Source organism: Ailuropoda melanoleuca, chromosome 3 (assembly GCF_002007445.2).
Source record: "Ailuropoda melanoleuca isolate Jingjing chromosome 3, ASM200744v2, whole genome shotgun sequence".
Classification (NCBI taxonomy): Eukaryota; Metazoa; Chordata; class Mammalia; order Carnivora; family Ursidae; genus Ailuropoda; species Ailuropoda melanoleuca.
Genome location: NC_048220.1, coordinates 130373957 through 130399716, shown reverse-complemented (window position 1 = coordinate 130399716; position 25760 = coordinate 130373957). Strand labels below are relative to the sequence as shown.

The 25760-nt window shown below is 36.3% G+C and overlaps 1 protein-coding gene across 5 annotated transcripts in view; it reads right to left on the bottom strand.

Annotated features, from left to right (window-relative positions):
- Positions 1 to 2020: 2020 nt before the first annotated feature.
- Positions 2021 to 25760, bottom strand: part of LOC100471557 (cadherin-12) — a 1012668-nt gene continuing 988928 nt past the window's right edge. For 4 of the 5 annotated variants that reach the window (XM_034657064.1, XM_034657066.1, XM_034657065.1 and 1 more), the window contains 4 exons: positions 22004 to 22125; positions 18242 to 18359; positions 7422 to 7673; positions 2022 to 4053 (listed from right to left, as the gene is read on the bottom strand). In XM_034657064.1, the coding sequence (XP_034512955.1) occupies positions 3554 to 4053; positions 7422 to 7673; positions 18242 to 18359; positions 22004 to 22125 (992 nt within the window). In that variant the 3' untranslated portion in view covers positions 2022 to 3553. Of the gene's footprint in view, positions 4054 to 7421; positions 7674 to 18241; positions 18360 to 22003; positions 22126 to 25760 lie in introns of all 5 variants that reach the window. The other variant, XM_034657067.1, reaches the window with a different exon arrangement.

The following is a 25760-nucleotide window of genomic DNA, read 5'->3' as shown; positions in this document are numbered from 1 at the left end:
AAATACTTGCCTGGCTCTCCATATATGGTACATGGTGAGCCAATGCATAATTAGTCAAATCCATAGTTTAAATATTTTGTTACTTATATCTTAAAGATCTCTATGATTCTCATAATTTTATGTAATCTATATGCAAATGATAAATATCATGTAATTGTAGCTAGAACTTAAGCATCAAGAAATTACAGAAGAAACTTAGATAACACCAAGGGCAACAAATTAATTTTACCAAAGAGAATAGAACATGGAGACAAAGGTGCTTGCCCCATAGAACATTTCCCGGTAGTGATAGAATTTGCTACAAAAGTAATTTTAAATTATTTTTAGTATATTACAGTGTTTCACTCTTTGTGTTGATCTAATACTTTTTTGAGCACAAAGGTTACATTTAATATGTGTATATATATATATATATTACATATGTATGTTACATATAATATGTACATAAATATTTCTGTAAAAGTAAACCTGTAATGTAATTAAGAAGTTTTGTATGAGTATTATTAATAGCCAAAATTCCCCATGTAAATTCTAAGCCTTTTAAAATATTGTTTAATTCCTGAATGAAGGCCAGGGACTGTTTATTAAAAATAAAAAAAAAAGTTAAAAAAAATTTTAAAAATTTAAAAAGATTTTACAAGTATTGAATAGTCTAAAAGATAACCCATAATAACTCCAATTTATGAGCACTGAGAGAATTGTTTTCACAATATCACTCTTCTTATTTCCTACTGTCCCTGAAATTATTTCCATTCAAAGTTTTTTCTTTTCACGTTTCTTTGCTCATTTGTTGTAAATCATACATATTTTCAAATTTTCTGTTAACATCATGTGGCTATTAGGGGATGAATTGTGTCCCCCTAAAATTGATATTTTGAAGTCCTACTCACCAGTATCTAATAATATGCCTGTGCTTAAAGACAGGGCACTCAAGAGTTAATTAAGTTAAAAGAGGTCATGTGAGTGGGTTCAGTATGAGCCATGTCCTTAAAAGAAGAGGAATTAGCACAGAGGGAAGACCATATGAAGACACAGAAAATGGCCAAGCCAAGGAGAAAGAAAATTTACAAGCCAAGGAGAGAGGCCTTTAGAAGAAACCAACACTTCTGACGCCTTGATCTTGGACTTCTAGCTTCCAGAACCAGAAGGAAATAAAATTCTGTTGTTCAAGCCACCCAGTCTGTGGTACATGGTCGTGGCAGCCCTAACAAACTATCAGAGTAGCATAGCAAAAGTAAAAGATAGAAACACTGAACAATAGCTTATTAGTTTGGTAAAAGGAAGACTCACCAATTTCACCTTTTTGCTTAGCATCTCAGTCATGAGGTTTGAAATGACCTGCCCTTTCCAAATTTTCTTTGTGCCATCATGTCTTCCTATATACGACTGCATGCAGAGGCAGTTAGAGCGAAATACAAAATGCAGTAGCTCCTGACAAGAACCACTTGGTCAGCTGGAAGTGATCTTGCACATTAACCTTCTTCAAGGGTCATGCATCACTGCCTAGTAAATCGTGGTGCTAGGACAAACCCAGAAGTCGCCTTCATTTTTTTCCAGTATGATTATGACATTGCCAGCTCTTAAAAAATTACATAAATATTTCCCAAAGCATATCATGCTACGAATTATTACACTACATGAATATTCTAATGTGGTTCCCAGACATGAGATACAAGTAAAATCTGGGTGCTGAAAGGAAGAAGGTCAGTAATTGTTCCTGTTAGGGGAAAGCAGGGAAAGTGTGCAACTACGTGATACCAAAACATGGGTGTAAACTGCAAATCCTAATAGCCAAACTGCTGCTGCATAATTATCATTACATATATTTGAAGTAAGACTTAAGAATGAATAGGACTGACTATAATTTGCCTATACTATCCATATTTCTACCCATTTTTCCCATGTGTGTATTTTTTTACAACTTTGCAAATATAAATATATTCATAAATATTTCATAAATACAGCTAGGCATTGACCACATTTTCAGGATGGATCTTATAAGCAACCTTTATTTTTTTCCTATAGTCTCAATAGTTCAGTAGTCACTTAAGAAAATATATTATCGCTTCATAGTTATCTGTTTTAAGTGCATTTCTAGATAGTGTACAGTTCACTGGAGAGTAAAGCATACGAGTGTAGTTTGCTTGTAGGCTTCTAAAAGCTAACAGTTCTCAGAAATTTGCATCTAATTAAAAAGCAAAATTTCCTTACAGAGCATGGGAGTTGTATAGAATCATTTATATTGGAATTATTGCAGATGATCGCATAAAGAAGCAACTGTGAGATCTAATATAATAATAATGTTTACAAATTCGAAGTCCATATTAATTCAATAAATAAATCAACTGCCTGATTTTTGCATTTGTGTTTATTTTAGGAATTAGTCACTGGTTTGAATTTTTTGAAATCCCTGATTTTTCATTGGTTTAGTAATATGTAATAAATATTTTTAGACATGCTATAAATCCATTCTGTATTATTTGATATGTATTTCATTTTCTTTGCTGACAAAAAAATCACTAGTTTATAAGAAACTCTGAGAAGCTATGTAATGAATTTATTTTCCCATGTTTAAAATAATGGCACTTTTTTACTTAAAAAATTTCATAGAAACACAACTTAAAAATTTTATCTGTGACTAAAGACTTTCATAATCTGGTGATTTGTTAAAACCAACTTTCCACACACCAGCACAGTATTAAGACAAAACCAATATTTATTTTAATGTGGAATTTCAGCCCTGAGGCCTCTTTTTACCAAGAGGGATTTTTTTTTTATTTCCTTTTTTTTTAATTTATTTTTTCAGAAAAAAAGGAACATTTTACTGAACGCCTTTAATATGAACTAATGTTAAGGTCAAACATTGCTCTTAAAATTCAGGACTTACATAATGAATTTGATATTACCGCGTTTATTTCAATTTTCTCAAAGGGTAGGAAAAACAAATGTGTTTTGGCATACAGTTTAAAAAAGAAAAAAAAACCCTTTGAATTATAAGAAGATGGAGTTCAGAAAGTATTCTTCTCTTTTCCTCAAAAGGAATTAGAAGTCAGCATGTTGCTATTGCTCCTTGACATAAAGACAGTGTCTTTGTTCTCTGTCCTGTGTCTCTGCATCCTGCCATGCCATCACAGCAGAGTGTACTGTACACCACTGTAAATGATAAGAGTTTCAATAGGCACTTTAGTGGAATTAAGAAAAATCTAACACTCTTCCACCGTGATGCCACATAGCTATCTTCGTTCTATGTTGTCATGTCAGTAAATTGTATTTAATAGGCCTGAGCTTGTCTCAGTGTGTTTCCAAAACAACAAAACAAAACCAAGCAAGTACACATAATAGGAATTACCTTGCATTGGCAGAATAAAACAAAACTGACAATATGATAAATATAGCAACTTGCTAGAAACCAGATAATCAAAGGATTGTGTCCTATAAAGCCTGGTGTGTGTGTCTGTGTGTGTGCATGCGTGTGTGTGTGTGTGTGATTTCTATGTGTGTTTCTTTTTCTTAAATGTCTCCTTTTGGTTGTGTTTGAGCCTTCGCTTCTGCCCTAAGTGACTTTATCAGGGTTATAACTCTCTTCTTCACCAAACATGTCTGCCAAGACTTTAAAGCGGGGTCCCCAGTCTGTCAGATAGTCGTAGTCCTGGTCCGCTTCCGTGGTGAGAGAGTCTATAGAGCTAAGGGAGTCGGCTACTGATCCATTTCCTTCATACGCATATGTTGCCAATGAATCATATGGTGGGGCAGCTGGGTCCACATCATTCTCCTGTAGCCTATGATTAATGAAATCCCGTATGTCTGTGTTATCTTCCACTGGTGGTCTCTGACGAGGTAAACAGAGAGAGTCTGGTTTTATATCCCTGCGAATTTTGTTATCTTCAATCACTTTTGGATTTCTCAGAGCACCAATGTCGAAAGCCTGGGTGTCCTCCTCCCCACCTCCTTCATCATCATAATGGATAACGTTGTCTCTGATGTCTTCTTTAGAGGTCATTAGACTGTCTTTCTTCTTCTGCCTTCGAAGAGCTACATACAGCACAACGATGGCTAGAACAAGACAAAAATTGCAAAATAAGAATGTAGTTCATATCTCCATAAAATTGATCAGGGCTGGCCAACACGTTATTCTCAAAGTAAACATATTATATAATAAGGATCATATCTATGTTTAATTGTTCATTGTCTAAGACTCAACTTCATTTTGAAATTGTAGCTAACAAATCTTAAGAAAATTTTTCACAAAATCAAGCAATTATAGTCTTTAATTTATATTATATTTAAATATTTGGGTATCAGTTAAAAAGTGTATGTTACAAATTTTTTAAAAGAATGGTTGTTCTAAGCATATAGAGAGATGTATAGTGTTGGTATAATAAAACTTGAATATTATAGCCCATAAATAACACATATTATTCATAGCTAGATTTCCCAGTTGCAGCAATTACTTATATTTCTAATGAAATAAACCCAAATCTTCATGTGACAATCACTTTTAAAAGCAATAAATTTAAAAAGGAAAGGAAGAAAAGAAAGAATGAAAGGAGAAAGGAAGGAAAGAAGAGTGTAGACTATAAGGGCCTTAGTTTTATAAATCGTGTCAACCAAGACCTCTAATTATTTCAATTCTGTGTCCTGCCATATTGAGATTTTTTCCAAACCAAATGCTTAGTGTTCAGTTTAGGTTCATGAAGCATGATAAAATTTTGGAATACTTAATTTATATACTCTGGTAATTTAAATCTTTTTGTTCCTAGTTGATGCACAGGAATGGATTAAATTGAAAGTTTATTTCAGGGCACCTGGATGGCTCTGTTAGTTAAGTGTCTGCCTTCAGCTCAGGGCATGATCTGGGGGGTCCTGGGATTGAGTATCGTATCAGGGTCCCTGCAAAGCAAGGAGACTCTCCTCCCTCTCCCTTTGCTCCTTCCCCTCGCTCAAGCGCATGTGCTTGCGTGCCTACGTGCGTGCTTACCTACGGTGCTCTCTTTCTTTTTCTTTTTTTTTTTTTTAAGATTTTCTTTATTTATTTGACAGAGATAGAGACAGCCAGCGAGAGAGGGAACACAAGCAGGGGGAGTGGGAGAGGAAGAAGCAGGCTCCTAGCGGAGGAGCCTGATGTGGGGCTCGATCCCATAACGCTGGGATCACGCCCTGAGCCAAAGGCAGACGCTTAACCACTGTGCCACCCAGGCGCCCCACGGTGCTCTCTTTCTATCTCTATCTCAAATAAATAAATAAAAGCTTTAAAAAAAAAAAAGAAAAAGCATTTATTTTCTCTAGAAGTGAACGGGCACAGATTCAAATGATGAAGTCAGCGCTCAGCTTTGCTCATCATAAAAGCCCCTCTCTTCCACAGAGGTGCTAACACGTTGAAAGCCAAAGCGTGTTTGATGAACCGTAGCCGGGTCTGGAAGACTCTCATCATAAGATAAGAAATTAGAGACGATTGCATGTTGACGAAAGCTCATCTATTCCCTCTTCCTCCACAATTAAAGTTTGACCAGCTGGAAGGACGGAGGGGATGTAGGTAGAGCTTCTCTACAATAGGCCTTGAAGACGTGTTTAGCTGTCTGCACTCCTCCCATCATTTAGGAAAATCCAAACACTAAAAAGACTGTTGCTCACCCAGAGGGTGAGTGAGAGACTGCAAGCCTCAGAGAGATGCCCTGCCTGTAAAATGGCTTTGGAGTTGCTATGACTGAGGAAGGCACTACTAGCTGATGTGTCTGAGGGCCCCCTACAAGATACGTAGGCACCACAAGACGTTCTTGTTTTCCCTCGTCCCAGGAAAGATCTGAAAATGGCTAAGAATAAATGGAAAGATCTGAAGGTGTCTGAGATTGGTTAAGGAAGTTCAAGAATAGTTGAATTTTTAAGTACACCCCATGGCAGGACTAAAATTTGCCATTGCCTGCTGTATCCTGGCAAGTTCGTGTGCTAGAAGTGTGCAAGTGCACTGTGGACATCAGGGAGCGTTTGGAGGAATGACTGCAGATGACAGCACGTGCTGCTGCTGACCTGAGCAAGATTGCTCGCTACACTGTAAAACAGCCAAAGAGGCCAAAGGTGAGCATCCAGAACATGCCAAGTCATGCCAGGTTGATACGGAAATACTCCGGGACTCAGGTGGCTCCCCGACAAGAAAGAAGCATTAAAAAGCAACACTCGATTTGAGGTTAAACAGCTAATTGCTGGTGTTCAATTTCAGATGTGAGAATGTTATTCTGAATCTCCCCTTCTAAGGTTCATATCATCAGCACAGATGCCAGAGATAATGTATCATAAGTTATAAGGATAGAAAGGAAACTTTTTTTCTGGACACCAATGTTACCTGTGCGGAATTAATATCTATACCATGAGAATTGGACCGGAACTGCAATCTCCAAACTAACTTGAGCTTCTAACTTGGAGAATGTTCTCCATAAACTATGATGCAATGCCTTAATCCACACTTTATATCCTAATTGTGTGTGTGTTTTTTTTTAATTTTCTATCTTAAGATAAAGGTATGTATCTACATTTGTGAAGCATAAGTAAACGGATTCCACAATGCCCAATTGTACATTGGCTGCCATTTGAATTTAAAGAAATGACTGGCAAAACAGAAAAGCTCTCTCTGGTTTTGTGAATCTGCCAGTGAATTAATAAGTGAAGGGAGGCAGCCTAACAGAATTGATGGAAGAGGGAAACCCCTAAAGTAGATTTATATTAATTCTTACAGAGATGTTACAGAACACATTACCTCGGTCCTTTTTCCTTGCAGTGTTTCTAGATATTTCAGTATGTTGTGTTCTAGTGGGAATGGTTAGAATTTTGATGTAAGGAGATGTGAGGAAAGGGGAATAACTACTTTTGGCTGGCAGTTTAAACAGAAAAAAAAAATTGGGGGGTACTTTCACTTTCTCTCCTGACTTTCCTGCTCTTTCTCTTTTCTTCCTTTATTGAACTGGCATTTGAGAGCTACTGTTCATCTAGTATATTTTTAAAGATTATATAATATCTTATTAGGTGGCAATAATTACTGAATGTAAAATGAATTTTTTAAAAAAACACTCAAAAAAGCCCATTGATGTGAGTGAGATATTTGTTACTGAAAATTTCACTTCAGAAATTTGTTATAGAAAATTTCATTTCAAGGGCAACAAACTGTTATTAACCAAAAATCCCCAAGGGCTTGAACATAGTTCTGTGTTCTGATGTTATTCATTTATTCCTAGTGGTATATAGACACGAGATATTACATAGAAAATTACCATTAATAAAAATATCATTCAATAGAGATCATTTCCTTCTATCCAGATGTGACATCTCAATGAAGAAAAACCTGATTTATGTGGCAAATTGTGAAGAGAGAGGCACAGAGGAGAGAGAGAGATGGAGAGAGAGAGAGAGATGTGATTAATATTGAAACCAACCTAGGAGTATAACAATGCACAGGAGGATTGCAATCAAAGCCCCAGTGCTGAGTCCCACAGGTAGAAAAATTGCTTCCACATTACAAGACAGGATGGTACCATCAGAGTCACATCTACAAACTCGAATAGTCATTGTGTTTGTGCTGCTTTGCACAGGATAGCTGCTGTCTTCTATTACAACAGGGAGGAAATACAACTCTTGCTGCCTGCGGCTGTATCCATTTCTTCGGGTCTCAATTCCAGCTGTGTTGTCTACAAAACATGACAATTGTGATAAGAGGGTTACTAAAAGCTTCGCTTCAAATCTTAAAGTTGGTATCAGTTAAACAGTAGGAAGCCCTTCCTGCATCAGCAAAATGCATCCATATTTTAATTCGTCCTTTTATTATTACGAAAGCCACCAAATGTAATCAAATGTATCAAAATAATCCTTAGGAAAAGAAGAAACATTAATATTGTCTGGTATAAGAATTAAATTTTCAATTCAGAAAGAACATAAAACTGTTTATAAGACTAGAAGTGTTTTGTGTTGACCCATTTGTGTGTGTGTGTGTGTGTGTGTTGACCCATATTTTTTTAACATCAAAATCTCATTGAGAAAAAAATACATCTGTGGGTGTTTTCTTACATGATAGAAGAGCAGAGATTACAAATAATGAGTCTGCAAAATATCTCACCTAAGAACCTATTCATTAAAATACAACAAATATCAATTTAGCATCTGATTTTTTATTTTTCCCAGATCTGTATCTATGATATATATGGTAAATATATATATATAGTACATGTATACGTATTATGTATACATGTATATACATATATCTTTCACTTTTGTACATTAGTTAGTATAAGAAAAATGGAAAAGAAAATAAAGTGCGTTAAAAACATCAAGATTCATTAAAAATTTTAAATATAATAAATTATAATAATCACTATTTTAATATAAGCACAAATTTAATTCATTTTAATTCTGACAAAATCAACAACGTTTTCTATTTACTTAGAATAATTCAAGGCAATAAATATTTTAAATTTTATATAAATGCAATTAATACTGCTATTGAAAGTATCATTTTGCGTGCATTTGTTCTTTATTTCTTTTATTTCTACACATAGAAGTAGGAAGTTGGTTTTATTCATAACACCATTTCATTTTTTGTGTCTATTAAAATAACTCCTAGAAATATTTTGCTATTTTAAAAAATGTGTTAATATTTAATTTATTATAGCCATACATGATACCCACTTTGGAATCATGGAAACTAATTTTAGAAATATATATTATTCATTAAAATACATGTAGATCAGAAAAATATTACTATCTCAATAATATTCCATTCATCTCTTTGTATATTCTAGATTCAATAACTAAAAATTAGGCAGCGTCTCTAGACTCATTTCAATAGAAATGCGAAGTTAAGAAAACTTTACTTAATAAGACTGTTTTACATGGGAAGATGACTTGGTTATTACATAAAGGATTTTTTTAATTGAAAAAAAAACATCAAAATGCCAAATGTCGATTATAATACTCCTTATGAGAGTAATGCTGGGTACTTATGATGACAGGAGGAATAAAGAAATGGGGACTAGTTGAATTAACATTGAAATCTTCAGCAACTGATTGAATGCTTGAGTCTGAGGAAAAGGAAGAGTCAGGATTCAAGTATGAAATCTGAAAAATTATTACTAAAAACAGGAGTTGCAGAAACTGATATATTTGCCCTTGAGATGTCATGGATTCAATGTTGCTGATGCATTATCTCAAAGGGCATCCTACACTTCTGTTTATGTTTACAGTAGCCCCCTCCCCCATTATCCACAGTTCTACTTTCTCTGATTTCAGTTGTCCCAAGTCAACTTTGGCCTGAAAGCAGATGATCCACTTTTTGATGTACAATCCAAAAGTCATTTCATCTCGTCACATAAGCATTTTATTATCTTATGACATCACAAGAAGAAGGGCGAGTCCAATACAAAATAGTTTAAGAAAGAAAGGGATCTTATTTACATAATTTTTATTAGAGTATATAGTTAAACTTGTTCTATTCTTATTGCTATTAATAACTTACTGTGCCTAATTTATAAATCAAATTTTATCATAGGTATGTGTATATAGTAAAAGACATATATATACATGGTTCAGTACTCTCCATGGTTTTGTTTCAGGCATCCACTGGGTGCCTTGGACCATATCCCCCAACAGAAGAGGGGGGATTACTGTATTTTCAATCTGTTCTTATTATTGATATACGGCCATAAAAAATCCATTGTGCTGTTCATGGTGGGGAAAAAGATATTAAACCTCATGTCCACTCTTAAAATAGTTTCTACTGGGAGGTCTCGTTAAGATGGCGGAGGAGTGGAGGACCCCTTTTTCAGCTGGTCCCCTGAGTCGAGCTAGATAGGTACCAGACCAGCCTGAATATCCACAGAATCAGCCTGAGACGCAGGAAGATATATCTGGATCTCTACAAATGAACATCTCCAGTGCTGAGTATTGAGGTACGAAGCAGGGATCCGTGAAACCGCGCACAGATATCGGAAGATAAATGGAAGGGGGAGGGAGCCGATGCATTCAGGCACCGGGAAGCAGTAGCCACCTGCATGGGGGAGCGGGTGGACTCGCAGACCTGCACCTGCAAGACAGCAGACTGAGACCGTGAGCTGGGAGTGCACGCCACCAGGCATCTCACGGAACTCCGGAACTCCGGTGTGCTCAATGGATCCAGACTGAGACTGGGAGCCCCAGGAGCGTGTGCAGGGCGGCTGGCGGTATTAGAAACACAAAGGACAGAGACACGCTGGCCCTGGAAGTGAGGGCTGGGACGCTAGGTGTGGGGCGCACATCCCGGGACGCTGCAGGGTTGAGCAGCACCAACAGTAACAGAGTTAAAGTGGCCAGAACATCAGCGGAGAACGGGCTGCAATCCCTCTGTTCTGTAACAGAGGCTGAGATTCGGCCACTGCTGCTCTGACTCTCAGAAGAGGCACAGCAAACTGCCAGGGAAAGCCACCAGAGAACAAAAGCCTGGAAATACCGGCTCACAGTGTGCCCATCCCCATCCCCCCTCGCAGGGGACATGGAGACTCTACCCAAACAGGGTAGCCTGAGTGTCAGCGCGGCACGCCCCTCCCCCAGAAGGCAGGCTGAAAAATCAAGAAGCCCACAACCCGGGGTGCCCGGTGGTGCAGTCAGTGAGCGCCTGTCTTCGGCTTAGGGCGTGATCACAGCGTTCTGGAAAGGAGTCCCTCATGGGGCTCCTCCGCTGGGAGCCTGCTTCTTCCTCTCGCACTCCCATGCTTGTGTTCCCTCTCTCGCTGGTTGGCTCTCTGCCACATAAATAAATAAAATGTTTAAAGAAGAAGCCCACATCCCTAAGATCCCTATAAAACAAGGGTGCACGGCCTGGGTCCCAGTCAATAATGTGGGCTCTGGACAACCCCGCAACCTCTCCTCATCAGAATGACAAGAAGGAGAAGCCCCCCCCAGGAAAGAAAAGACAGTGAGTCTGTGGCCTTTGCCACAGAAATAATGGATATGGTAGTAACCAAATTATCAGAAATGGAATTCAGAGTAACAATGGTCAAAATGATGAGTAGACTTGAAAAAAGTATTAAAGAAAATGTTACTGAGAATATAGAATCCCTAAGGACAGAAATGAGAGCGAATCTGACAGAAATTAAAAATTCTATGAGCCAAATGCAGGCAAAACTAGAGGCTCTGATGGCCGGGGTCACCGAAGCAGAGGAATGTATTAGCAAATTGGAGGATGGGTTAGTAGAGGAAAAAACGAAAATAGAAGCTGGACTTAGAAAAATCCAAGCCCACGAACGTAGGTTACGGGAGATTACAGACTCAATGAAACAATCCAATGTCAGAATCATCGGCATCCCCGAGGGGGTGGAGAAAAACAGAGGTCTAGAAGAGATATTTGAACAAATTGTAGCTGAAAACTTCCCTAATCTAGCAAGGGAAACAAACATTCGTGTCCAAGAGGCAGAGAGGACCCCTCCCAAGCTCAACCATGACAAACCTACACCACGTCACATCATAGTGCAATTTGCAAATATTAGATCCAAGGATACAGTATTGAAAGCGGCCAGGGCAAAGAAATTTCTCAAGTACCAAGGCAGAGGTATCAGAATTATGCCAGACCTGTCTACACAGACCTGGAATGACAGAAAGGGTTGGGGGGGGGGGCATTTTTAAAGCTCTTTCAGAGAAAAACATGCAGCCAAGGATCCTTTATCCAGCAAAGCTGTCATTCAGAATTGATGGAGAAATAAAGACGTTCCAAAATCGCCAATCATTAACCAATTTCGTAACCACGAAACCAGCCCTACAGGAGATATTAAGGGGGGCTCTATAAAGGTAAAAAGGCCCCAAGAGTGATACAGAGCAGCAAGTCACAACCGATACAAAGACTTTAAAGAGAAATGGCATCATTAAAATCATATCTGTCAATAATCTCTATCAATCTAAATGGCTTAAACTCTCCCATAAAACGCCACAGGGTTGCAGATTGGATAAAAAGACATGACCCATCCATTTGCTGTCTACAAGAGACTCATTTTGAACCCAAAGATGCATTCAGACTTAGAGTAAGGGGATGGAGTACCATCTTCCACGCAAATGGACCTCAAAAGAAAGCTGGAGTAGCAATTCTCATATCAGATAGACTGGATTTTAAACTAGAGGCCATAGAGAGAGATACAGAAGGGCACTATATTATTCTTAAAGGAAGTATTCAACAAGTGGATATGACAATTATTAATATATATGCCCCCAACAGGGGAGCAGCAAGATACACAAGCCAACTCTTAACCAAAATAAAGAGACATATAGATAAGAACACAGTAATAGTAGGGGACCTCAACACCCCACTATCAGAAATAGACAGAACACCCTGGCAAAAACTAAGCAAAGAATCAAAGGCTTTGAATGCCATACTCGACGAGTTGGACCTCATAGATATATATAGAACACTACACCCCAGAACCAAAGAATACTCATTCTATTCAAATGCCCATGGAACATTCTCAAGAATAGATCATGCTCTGGGACACAAAACAGGTCTCAGCCAATACCAAAAGATTGAAATTATCCCCTGCATATTCTCAGACCACAACGCTCTGAAATTGGAACTCAACCACAAGGAAAAACCTGGAAGAAACTCAAACACTTGGAGGCTAAGAACCATCCTGCTCAAGAATGACTCGATAAACCAGGAAATCAAAAAACAAATTAAACAATTTATGGAGACCAACGAGAATGAATACACAACGGTCCAAAACCTATGGGATACTGCAAAGGCAGTCCTAAGGGGGAAATACATAGCCATCCAAGCCTCACTCAAAAGAATAGAAAAATCTAAAATGCAGTTTCTATATTCTCACCTCAAGAAACTGGAACAGCAACAGAGGGACAGGCCTAACCCACTGACAAGGAAGGAGTTGACCAAGATTAGAGCAGAAATCAATGAATTAGAGACCAGAACCACAGTAGAGCAGATCAACAGGACTAGAAGCTGGTTCTTTGAGAGAATCCATAAAATTGATAGACCACTGGCAAAACTTGTCCAAAAACAAAGAGAAAGGACTGAGATTATTAAAATTATGACTGAAAAGGGAGAGGTCACGACCAGCACCATTGAAATTGCAAGGATTATTAGAAACTTTTATCAACAGCTATATGCCAAAAAACTAAACAATCTGGAAGAGATGGAGGCCTTCCTGGAAACCTATAAACTACCAAGACTGAAACAGGAAGAAATAGATTTCTTAAATAGGCCAATTAACTATGAAGAAATTGAGTCAGTGATAAACAACCTTCCAAATAATAAAACTCCAGGCCCAGACGGTTTTCCTGGGGAATTCTACCAAACATTCAAAGAAGAAATAATACCTATTCTCCTAAAGCTATTTCAAAAAATAGAAACAGAAGGAAAGCTACCAAACTCATTCTATGAGGCTAATATTACCTTGATCCCCAAACCAGGCAAAGACCCCCTCAAAAAGGAGAATTACAGACCGATTTCTCTAATGAATATGGATGCCAAAATCCTCAACAAGATCCTTGCTAATAGAATCCAACAGTACATTAAAAGGATTATCCATCATGACCAAGTGGGATTCATACCTGGGATGCAAGCATGGTTCAACACTCGCAAATCAATCAATGTGATACATCATATCAACAAGAAAAGACTCAAGAACCATATGATCCTCTCAATTGATGCAGAAAAAGCATTTGACAAAATACAGCATCCTTTCCTGATTAAAACCCTTCAGAGTGTAGGAATAGAGGGTACATTTCTCAATCTCATAAAAGCCATCTATGAAAAGCCTACTGCAAGCATTATTCTCAATGGGGAAAAGCTGGAAGCCTTTCCCTTAAGATCAGGAACACGACAAGGATGCCCACTCTCGCCACTATTATTCAACATAGTACTAGAAGTCCTTGCAACAGCAATCAGAAGACAAAAAGGGATCAAAGGTATCCAAATCGGCAAAGAAGAAGTCAAACTGTCTCTCTTTGCAGATGACATGATACTCTATATGGAAAACCCAAAGGAATCCACTCCCAAACTATTAGAAGTTATAGAACAATTCAGTAAGGTGGCAGGATACAAAATCAATGCCCAGAAATCAGTTGCATTTCTATACACGAATAACGAGACTGAAGAAAGAGAAATTAGGGAATCCATCCCATTTACAATAACACCAAAAACCATACGTTACCTTGGAATTAACTTAACCAGAGACGTAAAGGACCTATATGCTAGAAACTATAGATCACTTTTGAAAGATATTGAGGAAGACATAAAAAGATGGAAAAATATTCCATGCTCATGGATTGGAAGAATTAACATAGTTAAAATGTCCATACTACCCAGAGCAATCTACACTTTCAATGCTATCCCGATCAAAATACCGAGGACATTTTTCAAAGAACTGGAACAAATAGTCCTTAAATTTGTATGGAACCAGAAAAGGCCCCGAATCTCCAAGGAACTGTTGAAAAGGAAAAACAAAGCTGGGGGCATCACAATGCCGGATTTCGAGCTGTACTACAAAGCTGTGATCACAAAGACAGCATGGTACTGGCACAAAAACAGACACATCGACCAATGGAACAGAATAGAGAACCCAGAAATGGACCCTCGGCTCTTTGGGCAACTAATCTTTGATAAAGCAGGAAAAAACATCCGGTGGAAAAAAGACAGTCTCTTCAATAAATGGTGCTGGGAAAATTGGACAGCTACATGCAAAAGAATGAAACTTGACCACTCTCTCACACCATACACAAAAATAAACTCCAAATGGATGAAAGACCTCAATGTGAGACAGGAATCCATCAAAATTCTAGAGGAGAACATAGGCAACAACTTCTATGACATCGGCCAGAGCAACCTTTTTCACGACACATCTCCAAAGGCAAGAGAAATAAAAGATAAAATGAACTTATGGGACTTTATCAGGATAAAGAGCTTCTGCACAGCCAAGGAAACAGTCAAAAAAACTAAGAGACAGCCCACGGAATGGGAGAATATATTTGCAAAGGACACCACAGATAAAGGACTGGTATCCAAGATCTACAAAGAACTTCTCAAACTCAATACACGAGAAACAAATAAACAAATCATAAAATGGGCAGAAGATATGAACAGACACTTTTCCAATGAAGACATACAAATGGCTAACAGACACATGAAAAAATGTTCAAAATCATTAGCCATCAGGGAAATTCAAATCAAAACCACACTGAGATACCACCTTACGCCAGTTAGAATGGCAAAGATAGACAAGGCAAGAAACAATAATTGTTGGAGAGGATGTGGAGAAAGGGGATCCCTCCTACATTGTTGGTGGGAATTGCACTGGGTACAGCCACTCTGGAAAACAGTGTGGAGGTCCCTTAAAAAGTTAAAAATTGAACTACCCTATGACCCAGCCATTGCACTACTGGGTGTTTACCCCAAAGATACAGACGTAGTAAAGAGAAGGGCCATATGCACCCCAATGTTCATAGCTGCATTGTCCACAATAGCCAAATCATGGAAGGAGCCGAGATGCCCTTCAACAGATGACTGGATTAAGAAGCTGTGGTCCATATATACAATGGAATATTACTCAGCTATCAGAAAGAACGAATTCTCAACATTTGCTGCAACATGGACGGCACTGGAGGAGATAATGCTAAGTGAAATAAGTCAAGCAGAGAAAGACAATTATCATATGATTTCTCTCATCTATGGAACATAAGAACTAGGATGATCGGTAGGGGAAGAAAGGGATAAAGAAAGGGGGGGTAATCAGAAGGGGGAATGAAACATGAGAGACTATGGACTATGAGAAACAAACTGAGGGCCTCAGAGGGGATGGGGGTGGGGGATTGGGATAGACTGGTGATGGGTGGTAAGGAGGGCACGTATTGCATGGTGCACTGGGTGTTATACGCAACTAATGAATCATCGAAATTTACATCAAAAACCAGGGATGTACTGTATGGTGACTAACATAATATAATAAAAAATCATAAAAAAAATAGTTTCTACTGAAGAACAGGTAAAGTTAATCTATATCATATAAATTATAAATATATATGCACACAATGGAGTATAATTCAGCAATAAGAAAGAAGGAAATATTGCCATTCGTGATAAAATGAATTAACCTGGAAGGCATTATGCTAAGTGATATAAGTCAGACAGAGAAAGAGAAATGCTACACATGGTAACATTTATATGTGGAATCTAAAAAAGATTAAAAAAAAAAACCACAGAACTCCAAAAACAGACAGTAGAAATGTGGTCAGGGGCTAGGGGTGGAGAAAGTGGGGAAAGATTGCTAAAAAGAAAAAAGATACAAACTCGTAATTATAAGATGAAAAAAGCCTGAGGATGTAATGTATAACACAGTGACTATAGTTGATACCATTGTATTATAGAATTGAAATTTGCTAAGTGAGTCGAACTTAAACCCCCAGGGGGAAAAATAACTTAAAAAGGTAAATATGTGAGATGAAAAGAAAGTTTCTATTCAGTTTTTTAAAACTTACACTTAAAATATAACTTAAGATAAGACAGGGACTATAGTAAATGGCAAATGAATAGCAATGTTCAAGCTGTGAGAAAACACTGTGCTATGAGGCAAAATGATCTGATTCCTATTGTCCTGAATAATCAGATAAAGATTCTCCAGCAAAAATACAATGGAGGAAATAGTCAACTTATGTTCCTGAATGATGTGATCATCTACCTTGTTGCCCAAGCCAGGGATCTGGAAGTCTGATTAGTCTTCTTCTCCAATATATTTACATATGGAATCTATGCAATCTAGCATCAAGCCCTATGAATTCTGTCTCTATCCATTTATCTCCATTAGCCATTATCCTAATCTAATACTCTCTCAAGGGCTCCTGCAATAGCATCAGAAGTAATCCTATATCCTCCTATTGTCTTTTCCACACTATAACCAAACTGATCTTCCTAATGCAAATCTGAACATATTATGCTCTTGTAAACCTTTCAAAGACTTCTGAAGTCATTAGATTTAAGTTATAATCCTTTCAAATGTCTTGTAATTAGGGTGACCACATGGTCTGATTTGTCTTGGACAGCCCTGTTTTATGTGAGCTGTTTTAAATAAAATTGCTAATATTGTCCACTCCTATTCTCTAAAGTGTTCTAGTTTTCATAACAAACTATGTGTTCTCTTTACTTGTAAGGCTTTTCATATTTGGGACCCTGTTGTGTTTATAGCCATTCCTCACATTACACCATTGGATGAAGCAAATTCTCAATTTCCTTCTGTGACAAAATGTCTGATTTCTTTCCTCTAAATATTTGCAGAAAAGTAAATTTCTCAGACAGCCTTTTACTTCTGTCCATCATCATTATCATCATCATTATCTCATCACAACTGGTTCATTTGTTCTATAAGCATAGAATTTAGTAAGAATTTAGCTTTTTACTATCTAATATTATGAACTCAGATGTTTCTAATCCCAATTTCATAAATATGGAAACTTAGAAGGGATAAAATATCCACAAGTCACAGAACTAATAATTTAAGAACTGACCAGTGCTTAATTTTAATATTTGTAATCCAGGGTCCATTGTACTTTTGTAGTGAGCGTAACAGTAGCAGATGTGATAGTATTAGTAGCAATAGCGGTGGTGGTGATGGTAGCAGTGTTGGTGTTAGATATGAAAGTGCAGATGATGGTAGAGGTGGTAACTAAAATGACCTTGGGTATTGTGTTAAAGGATTTGCATGCATTATTTTATTTAATATAAATACCATGAGGTTGATTCAATTCAACTATGAGTTTAAAATTATTTAGTTTAACTTAATACATTGAGAATCTGCCATTGAGGACATCATGGAGTGGGAATGAAAACGTCTGTCATTCTAATTACAAAGCCTGTTATTCTTAACCTGTGCTGTACTGTGTGTTATTCAAATAAACCAGTTACTAAGAAGTTACCTATTAGTTTGTGCAAGTAATGTGCATGTGGAACAAATGATATATTTAAAACACAGAAAACATTCAATTTCCCAGATAGGCTGTTTTTGCTTGACTCATTAAGGGACTGTCCACATTATAAATGGAAGCCATTTGCCTCATTAGATACAATCTATATAGGTTAAATATTTAATTTACTGCTAGCTATAGAATTTAGTATTTCTCATATATGGATTTCCATATTTTGTGAACTTGAGTGCTTTTAGAAAAACATTTATTTCTACCTTTGTGTCCTTCTACAAAGTTACATGATAAGAGGTAGGTTTTTTTATGTGGTTAAACTTACTTCTGAAGTCACGGACTGTAAAATTTGGTTTGATGGCAGCTTCAGGTGATAATCTAAAGGTGAATTGCTGCCCAGCAGGTGAAAGATCTCGGTCTGCAGCGCTGACTATCTGAATTATCTGAAACAAAGTTGAGATGAAACTTGAAGTCAGTCATGAGTTTCAAAGGGAACTTTACATACACTGGGCTAATAAGTTTATCCAATGATGCATGCAAGGAGGTAGAAATGACATTTTTAGGATTCATATCAGTGGGCCAATTATTTACAAATAATTTTTATGACCAAATATCTAAACATTTATAGTTCATAATGGCAGGTACAATTATAGGGCATGGGCCAATTCCAAATCAATATCTGCATAACTAAAAAACTTAACACCATTAAAAATTGTCACTAATAAGCAAAATAAAATTAAAATGCACTTCCTTGCATTTTAAGCTAAATAAAATAAATGCTTTCTGACCTAAATATGAAAATGCTTACTGGAAAGAAAATCTGATTATTTAAAAGCCCTTGCGATAGCAAAGTTTTAGTACAGGTTTGTCAGGATGAGTTTTATGTTCTTAAATAAATAAAATGATGAGAAAGAGAAATACAAAGGATGTATATCTGTTTTTGTACTTATATTTGTTTTCCACCGATGAGCAAGAATACTAAATGTATTTTCATAAAGTTTTTTTTTTTTTTAAGAAGCACTAACAACCCGATTTCAGAATTTTTCCTAAATCGCTTCCATAGGTTGTATGTTTAGTAGTTAAAATTCTGATACTTCAAGAAAATGCCCTTAAGAATTTGGAGATTAAAAATAACTTCTAAGAGCCAAACTGTGAAATTGATAATTCACTACATAGATAAGCAAATTATAATAGCTTTGAGGTTGTATTTGTTAACATATCCAATGGCTTTGCATCAGAAAGAATTTCAGGAAATACGTGTAGGAGAGAGTGACAGCAGAGTACTGCTCAGGTGATCCCTCTCTTAGACTAAACTTGACTTTCCTAGAAGAAGACCTTACATTTCAAGTACTGTATCTTGGTCACAGTAGGCAAAAGCTTACATCATGTGTTCTTAGACTGATACCATTAAACATGTGATTTATTTTTTTAAATATGTGATTTATTTACTACTTTTTGTTTTCATTCCATGGCTAAAACTCAATCTTACTACTATGATCTACCTCCCCGTAGAGTTGTGTGCATGTACACAGGCATAGACGTACACACACTCACACGGAAACATATATACTGTGACTTTGAGGGCCTGGTGTCATATTAGTAATTTCACAAATTAGTTTTCTGATGAGAATTTCAGTTCCCTGGTTCAGTGTGAATCAGTCACAATTCTGTAAAACTTCAATTTACATAGCTCTACATAAACTCATATGCTCAGTCAGATCACTATATCCCATCCATAAATTTTCTGTAAATTATTAGGGGATTGGTATGCCAGGTGTTTTGTTTGGTTTTGCCTTTAACTACAATCAGCAAGCATAATCATTTACTAAATTAAAGTTATTTAACATCAAAAATATCAAGAACATAACTTTAGAATGAAGCAATGTCCTTTCAAACAGCAGACAGAGCAGAAAGTTTTGGGATAAACAGGCACTTATCTGGAATTAACACTTGGGAGTCATTGCCCTAAGGAAAAAAAAACTCTCATACTTCAGGAATTCACTATATATATATCATTGTTGATTTAGATAGCATCATCTTTCTATCTTTTTTGTCTCTTCATAGATAACACATACATACATACATATAAAAATGCATACATATACATGCATACATATTCAATTATAGGCCAGAAAAGATAGTCAGTTCCTATGCGAAGTTCCTAGACAATGGGCAGAATGCCTGGGGTCAAGAGCAGAAAATGCTCACATACCATATTCCCTGAAAACTCAAGTAACATTTCAGGGCTGCGCTTTTACAAAAATGTGACCCAGTAGAACACCCAATAGGTATTTATTAGAAAAAGAACATCCAAGGATCCCAAAGATTGCTTACCACTTTGCCCACATGTAAGAAAACCAAGTTATCTCAGGTCATTTCTACTTTCCCCAACTTTTTAAACTCTTTAATTTACTAGACAAGCAGAGAAGCATCAAATGGAGTTCTATTTCCAAAGGACTTTCATTTTGTGCATTACAAGAGTCTGATTGATGGAAAAAAATTAATATCCCTAACTTTCTAAAAAAAATAGAAGATTGGGGTTTGGGGGTGAGGGTGGTGGAATCTGAAAGGTGAAAATTTGCTAAGTTGTGGAATTTCAGAAAACTTCTTGTAACTTCTCAAATAACCAAATTGGTTTATTATTTGCTTGAACATTTATGCATCGACTCTTTTAGACACTAAAGTAGGCACTGGCCTTAGCCCATGTAAATTGTGGGTACATTTAAGGTGATAAAGGGTTAAAACGTTGTTTTAATGCATCTCAGTGTCTATTCAAAATTAAGGATGCAAATTTATCAATTGGTAAATCTGACTAAATAAGTCATGTTGTAATAAAATTAATACTTCCCCCAAATTATCAGAGAAAAGATTAGAGCTGTACAGTCCACTAAAAGTTTCTATACTGATGGAAATATTCTATATCTATATGGACAAAAAATGGTAGCCACTTATTGCATACAGCCATTGAACAACTGACATGTGGCTAGTATGAATGAGAATACTGATTTTTAATTTTATTTAATTTTAATTTAATAGCTACATAGATAGTAGGCATCATAGGATTAGGATTATGGGACGGATTTTCTACAAAGCATTATAAAACATTCAAATTGAAACAAATACTGAAGACTAAAGAATAACTCTTTTCAATAAAGACATTGTTTAAAATATTAAGGTTTTTTTCAGTAAGAAATAAAACTTCAAATTTACTTAAATGAATAGTTATGCTATTTAAAGTTGATTAAAATACTAAGCGAACCAAGCATATTGATATATTTTTCCTTTGGAACCTAGGTGCACAGTATTGGATTAATCATATTATTTCATGACATACTCTCATCATTTGCTCATGCTTGATTCATTCATTATATCATATCATGTCATCATACCACATTATATTATTTTATTCATTCACCTATAATAGTCTAGAAAAAAAAAAACTGGGTACCCAACACCATTCACATTAAATCTAGGATTTTGACAGTAACTTTCATAATCGTGTGGTCCTCCCTCATGACATCTCCCACCAGAGCAATACTGACTTAATGAGGAAAATGTAATTCCGAGATTTTGAATAACCCAGATTTTTACTCAAGGCCACCAGAGAAAGAAGCCTTACATTTTTAATGGGCTACAGTGCTTTTCTGTACCCCTTCATAAAGCATGTGAGCAAAGCAAGAAACACTCTAGAAGAATGCACTCTAAAGTTGTTTGCTTACTGGGTTTATAGTCACAGATTCCATAGACATTCCACAGTAAAGGGATAGAAAACATAGCAGATCCGCAATCCTAGACTTTTTAGTTATATGAAGAATATTCACTAGGCCATCATCACTTTTTCCCTTGGGATGTTACTTCTTCATCCATAAATGCACCCTTAATTTATGAGTTTACTCTCTCTTGTGGGTTTTTTTTTTTTTATGAAAACATATGATCCGGGGGGGAAAATCTATCTATCATTATCAATATCAATATTGATATCAATGTCGGGGTGTGTGTGCATGCATTTCTGTATGGTCTTATACCCTGAAACATATGCATATAGTAGGTCTTTATATGCTATTAGTTAACAATATTGATAAGATACCTGTCCTGGTTTGGCATTTTCACACACAGCTGTCTCATATGGCACAGATATTTCTGGAGGAAATTCATTGACATCTAAGACATTAATCAATATGTTGACTTTACTGCTTAATAATGGGTTACCTGTTGAAAACATAAAAAGAGAACAGACAATTACAAAATCAGGTCAGTTATTGCTCTTATAGTAAAACATATTAAACTTTTTTTTTATTTCTTAAAAACATTTATCTATTTCGGAGAGAGAGGGAGTGTGTGTGAGGCTTGGGAGGGGTGTGCAGAGGGAGAGAGAGAGAAGCCGACTCTCCACTGACCAAGGAAGGGCTGCATCCCAGGACCCTGAGATCATGACCTGAGCCGAAATCAAGAATCAAAGGCTTAACCAACTGAGCCACCCAGCATCCCTTAAACTTTTTGTTTGTTTGTTTTTAAATCAGCCATTATAAATAAACCAAATGATCCTTCCTTTATGGGCAACCGTGAAGTGTGCCAAATATAAATGACAAAAGGATGGGTAAGTTTGGTATCAGTGTTTTGCTGTTGGAGCATTAGCGGTACACTGTACCAATATTCATCCCTGAAACTCACTCACCACCAAAGTTGAGGTCAACTATCTGGCTAGTATTTTATCAAACATGTAGCCATCATATCAGAGTTAGTTCACAGAACCAATCTTCACCAATTGTGATAATTTTCACTGGACAAAATGTTGAGTCTAAATAAAAAACTATTGGGTAGGACCATCTACATATTTAAAAAGTTCTCTCAAAATGATGCTTCCTGAAAATGATGATAAATTACAAGGAAAATGAAGGAGAGAGGACTTTTTATAAAGATTTAAAAAACAGACTTAAGGAAACAGAACACATAGATTATGGGGAGCTAGGGATACACCCTGAAATGACTTGCTGGAGATAAGAAAAGAAAGAATAAACAAGATTTTCTTCCTACAGTATATTTTAAAAAAAGTGGTGTTTGAAAAAGTGCCCAAGTCCCAGCACAAGTTTTAGCCCCAACCCTTGATACGTTACCTGCCTCTCTGTCATTTGTTGAAGACTCGAAACATAACATGCACATTTTACCTTATTTGTTATAAAATTTTGCCATATGAAATTTCACAGATGGATAAACTGCCCCAAATTGTTGAAGGACCTTACCCAGAGTCACACATTTAGGGGGATCCTAATTTGGATTTGGAAATCCAAATGCCATGTATATGCCCCCATACCTCCTCTACTGATTGGTCTGTGTTAACTCTTTCATCTGCAGCGCTGTCGAAGGTCATAATGTTAGTATTCTTTTAGACCTCTATCTGGATTCTTTTAAAGAAGCGTACAAAATCTCAACACATGACTGATTCTGCCAACTCTCCACTATCCTGCTGTGTTAAAATTTATTAGGAAATTATAGGCACTTATAAACAGTATCATAATAAATGTTCACATATTCACATATGACACAGTGAAATCCATCATCGTGTACCAGTACACACACAGATAACGCAAAGCGAGGATGAATGGTATATTCTGTAATATGGGATGTGTTTATAGAAGGTGTATTGTTAATCCTGGAGAAGGATGCAGAAACTATCTATGATTTAAAAAATTAATATTGCCCACAGGGAATTATCTTATTTGGTAGAAAATGTTGGCTGTTTCACAAGTTATTTAATCTACCTGCAATTCAGTTTCTTCATATGAAATACACATTATTAATAGTCCCTAATTAATAGGTTTGTTGTATTAAGTAATTAGTGGTGTTTTACGAAATGTTAGATCACCTTTGGTAAATTACATTACTCTTATTACCAAGTGCACTTCTTGAAGGTTATCTAGTTCTGCATCTATTTTTGGTGTTAATTACTCCTATAGCATAATATGTAGATAAATGTCAGCAATTTAGTTAAACTTGGTTCGCTTTCCTAAGAAAAAACTGGAAATTATCAAAAATAACAAAAATTTTTAGAAAACCAAAATTATGCCTAATATTTTATAATGCTTACAATGTACCTATATTCTAAAACATGTTATGTAGATTAACTCTTTTAAGGTTCACAATAACTCTCTTATAGACACTATTATTATCCCCATTATTGCATGTGGAACTCTGTGGAACTCTGAGGAACAGAAGGGGGATGTGACTCTTGCAAAAATTACAAGTCAAAAGAATAAGATGGGGTTCTGGTTCCAAGTTCATGCTCTTAAACTCTAGTGTATATTATGCATTAGAAAATAACTGAAATTTATTTCACTACTGAAAAAATAGACAACAAATTAATATTACAATTAGTTTAGGAAATTCATGTGAATTACTTAGCCTACTCTATTTCCGCCAACATAAAAATCAGTCCGCTTTCCGTTTCACATGCTATATAAAGTACACATCCTGAGGCCATATAAAGAGGAGAGTTTTGTGCGTGTTATTTGTTTTTAGATTTTGTTTGTTCATTTGAGAGAGAGAGGGAGAGCATGAGCGGGGGAGGGGCAGAGGGACAAGCCAATTGGGGAAGGAGTAACATCTCTGTTCAAGAACTACTATAGTTAAGCACTGAACTTTTTTCAAAAGAATATAATTTGTTAGAGTAATATAGATGTTTTTCGTTTAGGCATATAATTCAGAAAATTATATTGAGGAAACAATGACTCATCTAACCTGCATTTGGGACAGCGATGATGAAATTTATTTATCATGACTCAGCATGAGCATTATTATCAATATTTTTGCCATGTAGAAACTAGTTATCACTGAATACTTAGAGGGGAGCTTCAAATATAAATTTAGTAATTTTTATTTTATTTTTAGAAGATTTTATTTATTTATTTGTCAAAGAGAGAGAGAGAAAGCACAAGCAGGGGGAGTGGCAGGCAGGGGAGAACAGGCTCCCTGCTGAGCAAGGATCCTGATGCCCACTAGATCCAGTATCCCAGGATCATGACCTGAGCCAAAGGCAGACGCTTAATAGACTGAGCCACCCAGTTGTCCTTATATTTAAATTTTAAATAGCCAAATTTTAAATAACCAAAATCTTACATGACTAATTGCTGTGTTCTTTGCAGTCAAATTATTTAAAATTCCAATTATTTATTTATGCATGTTGCTTATATTTAATAACCAGCTTATTAATAGTTTTTGGTTCACATAATAAAATCAAATCATTTTGTTTTTATCCCCTATGCCTTCAAAAGTGTTTTGTTAGATATTCTTCCCCCATCCCTTGGTGATATCTCAGTGAACTCCCTTACCTTTCTGAGTCAGTCTGAGTTAGAATTGCCTTATTAGTAGTATTTTCAAGTGCAGTTTCAGTTAAGAAAGCAAAAGGTAAAGCCCAAATTACAAAAACAAGGTAAAGAAAAAAAATCACTGTTTATCATAAATGAGTTAAAATACTATAAAGAATACTATGAATTTATGCCAAAAATCTAGTCAATGTAAATGACCTGAATAAATTCCTAGAAAGACACAAATTACCAACACTGACCTTTAAAAGAAATACAAAACCTTAATACACCTTAAACAAATGAATAAAATCAAGTTGTAATTAAAAATCTCCCAACCAAGAAAAAACATGCACACATGCCTTCACTGGGGAAATTTTTTTTTTTAAACTTCGGGGATTTTTTATTTTTAAAGATTTCATTTATTTACTTGACAGAGAGAGAGAGCACAAGCAGAGGGAGTGGCTGGCAGAGGGAGAGGGAGAGCCCCGGAAAGCCTGATGCAGGACTGGATCCCAGGACCCTGGGATCATGACCCGAGCCAAA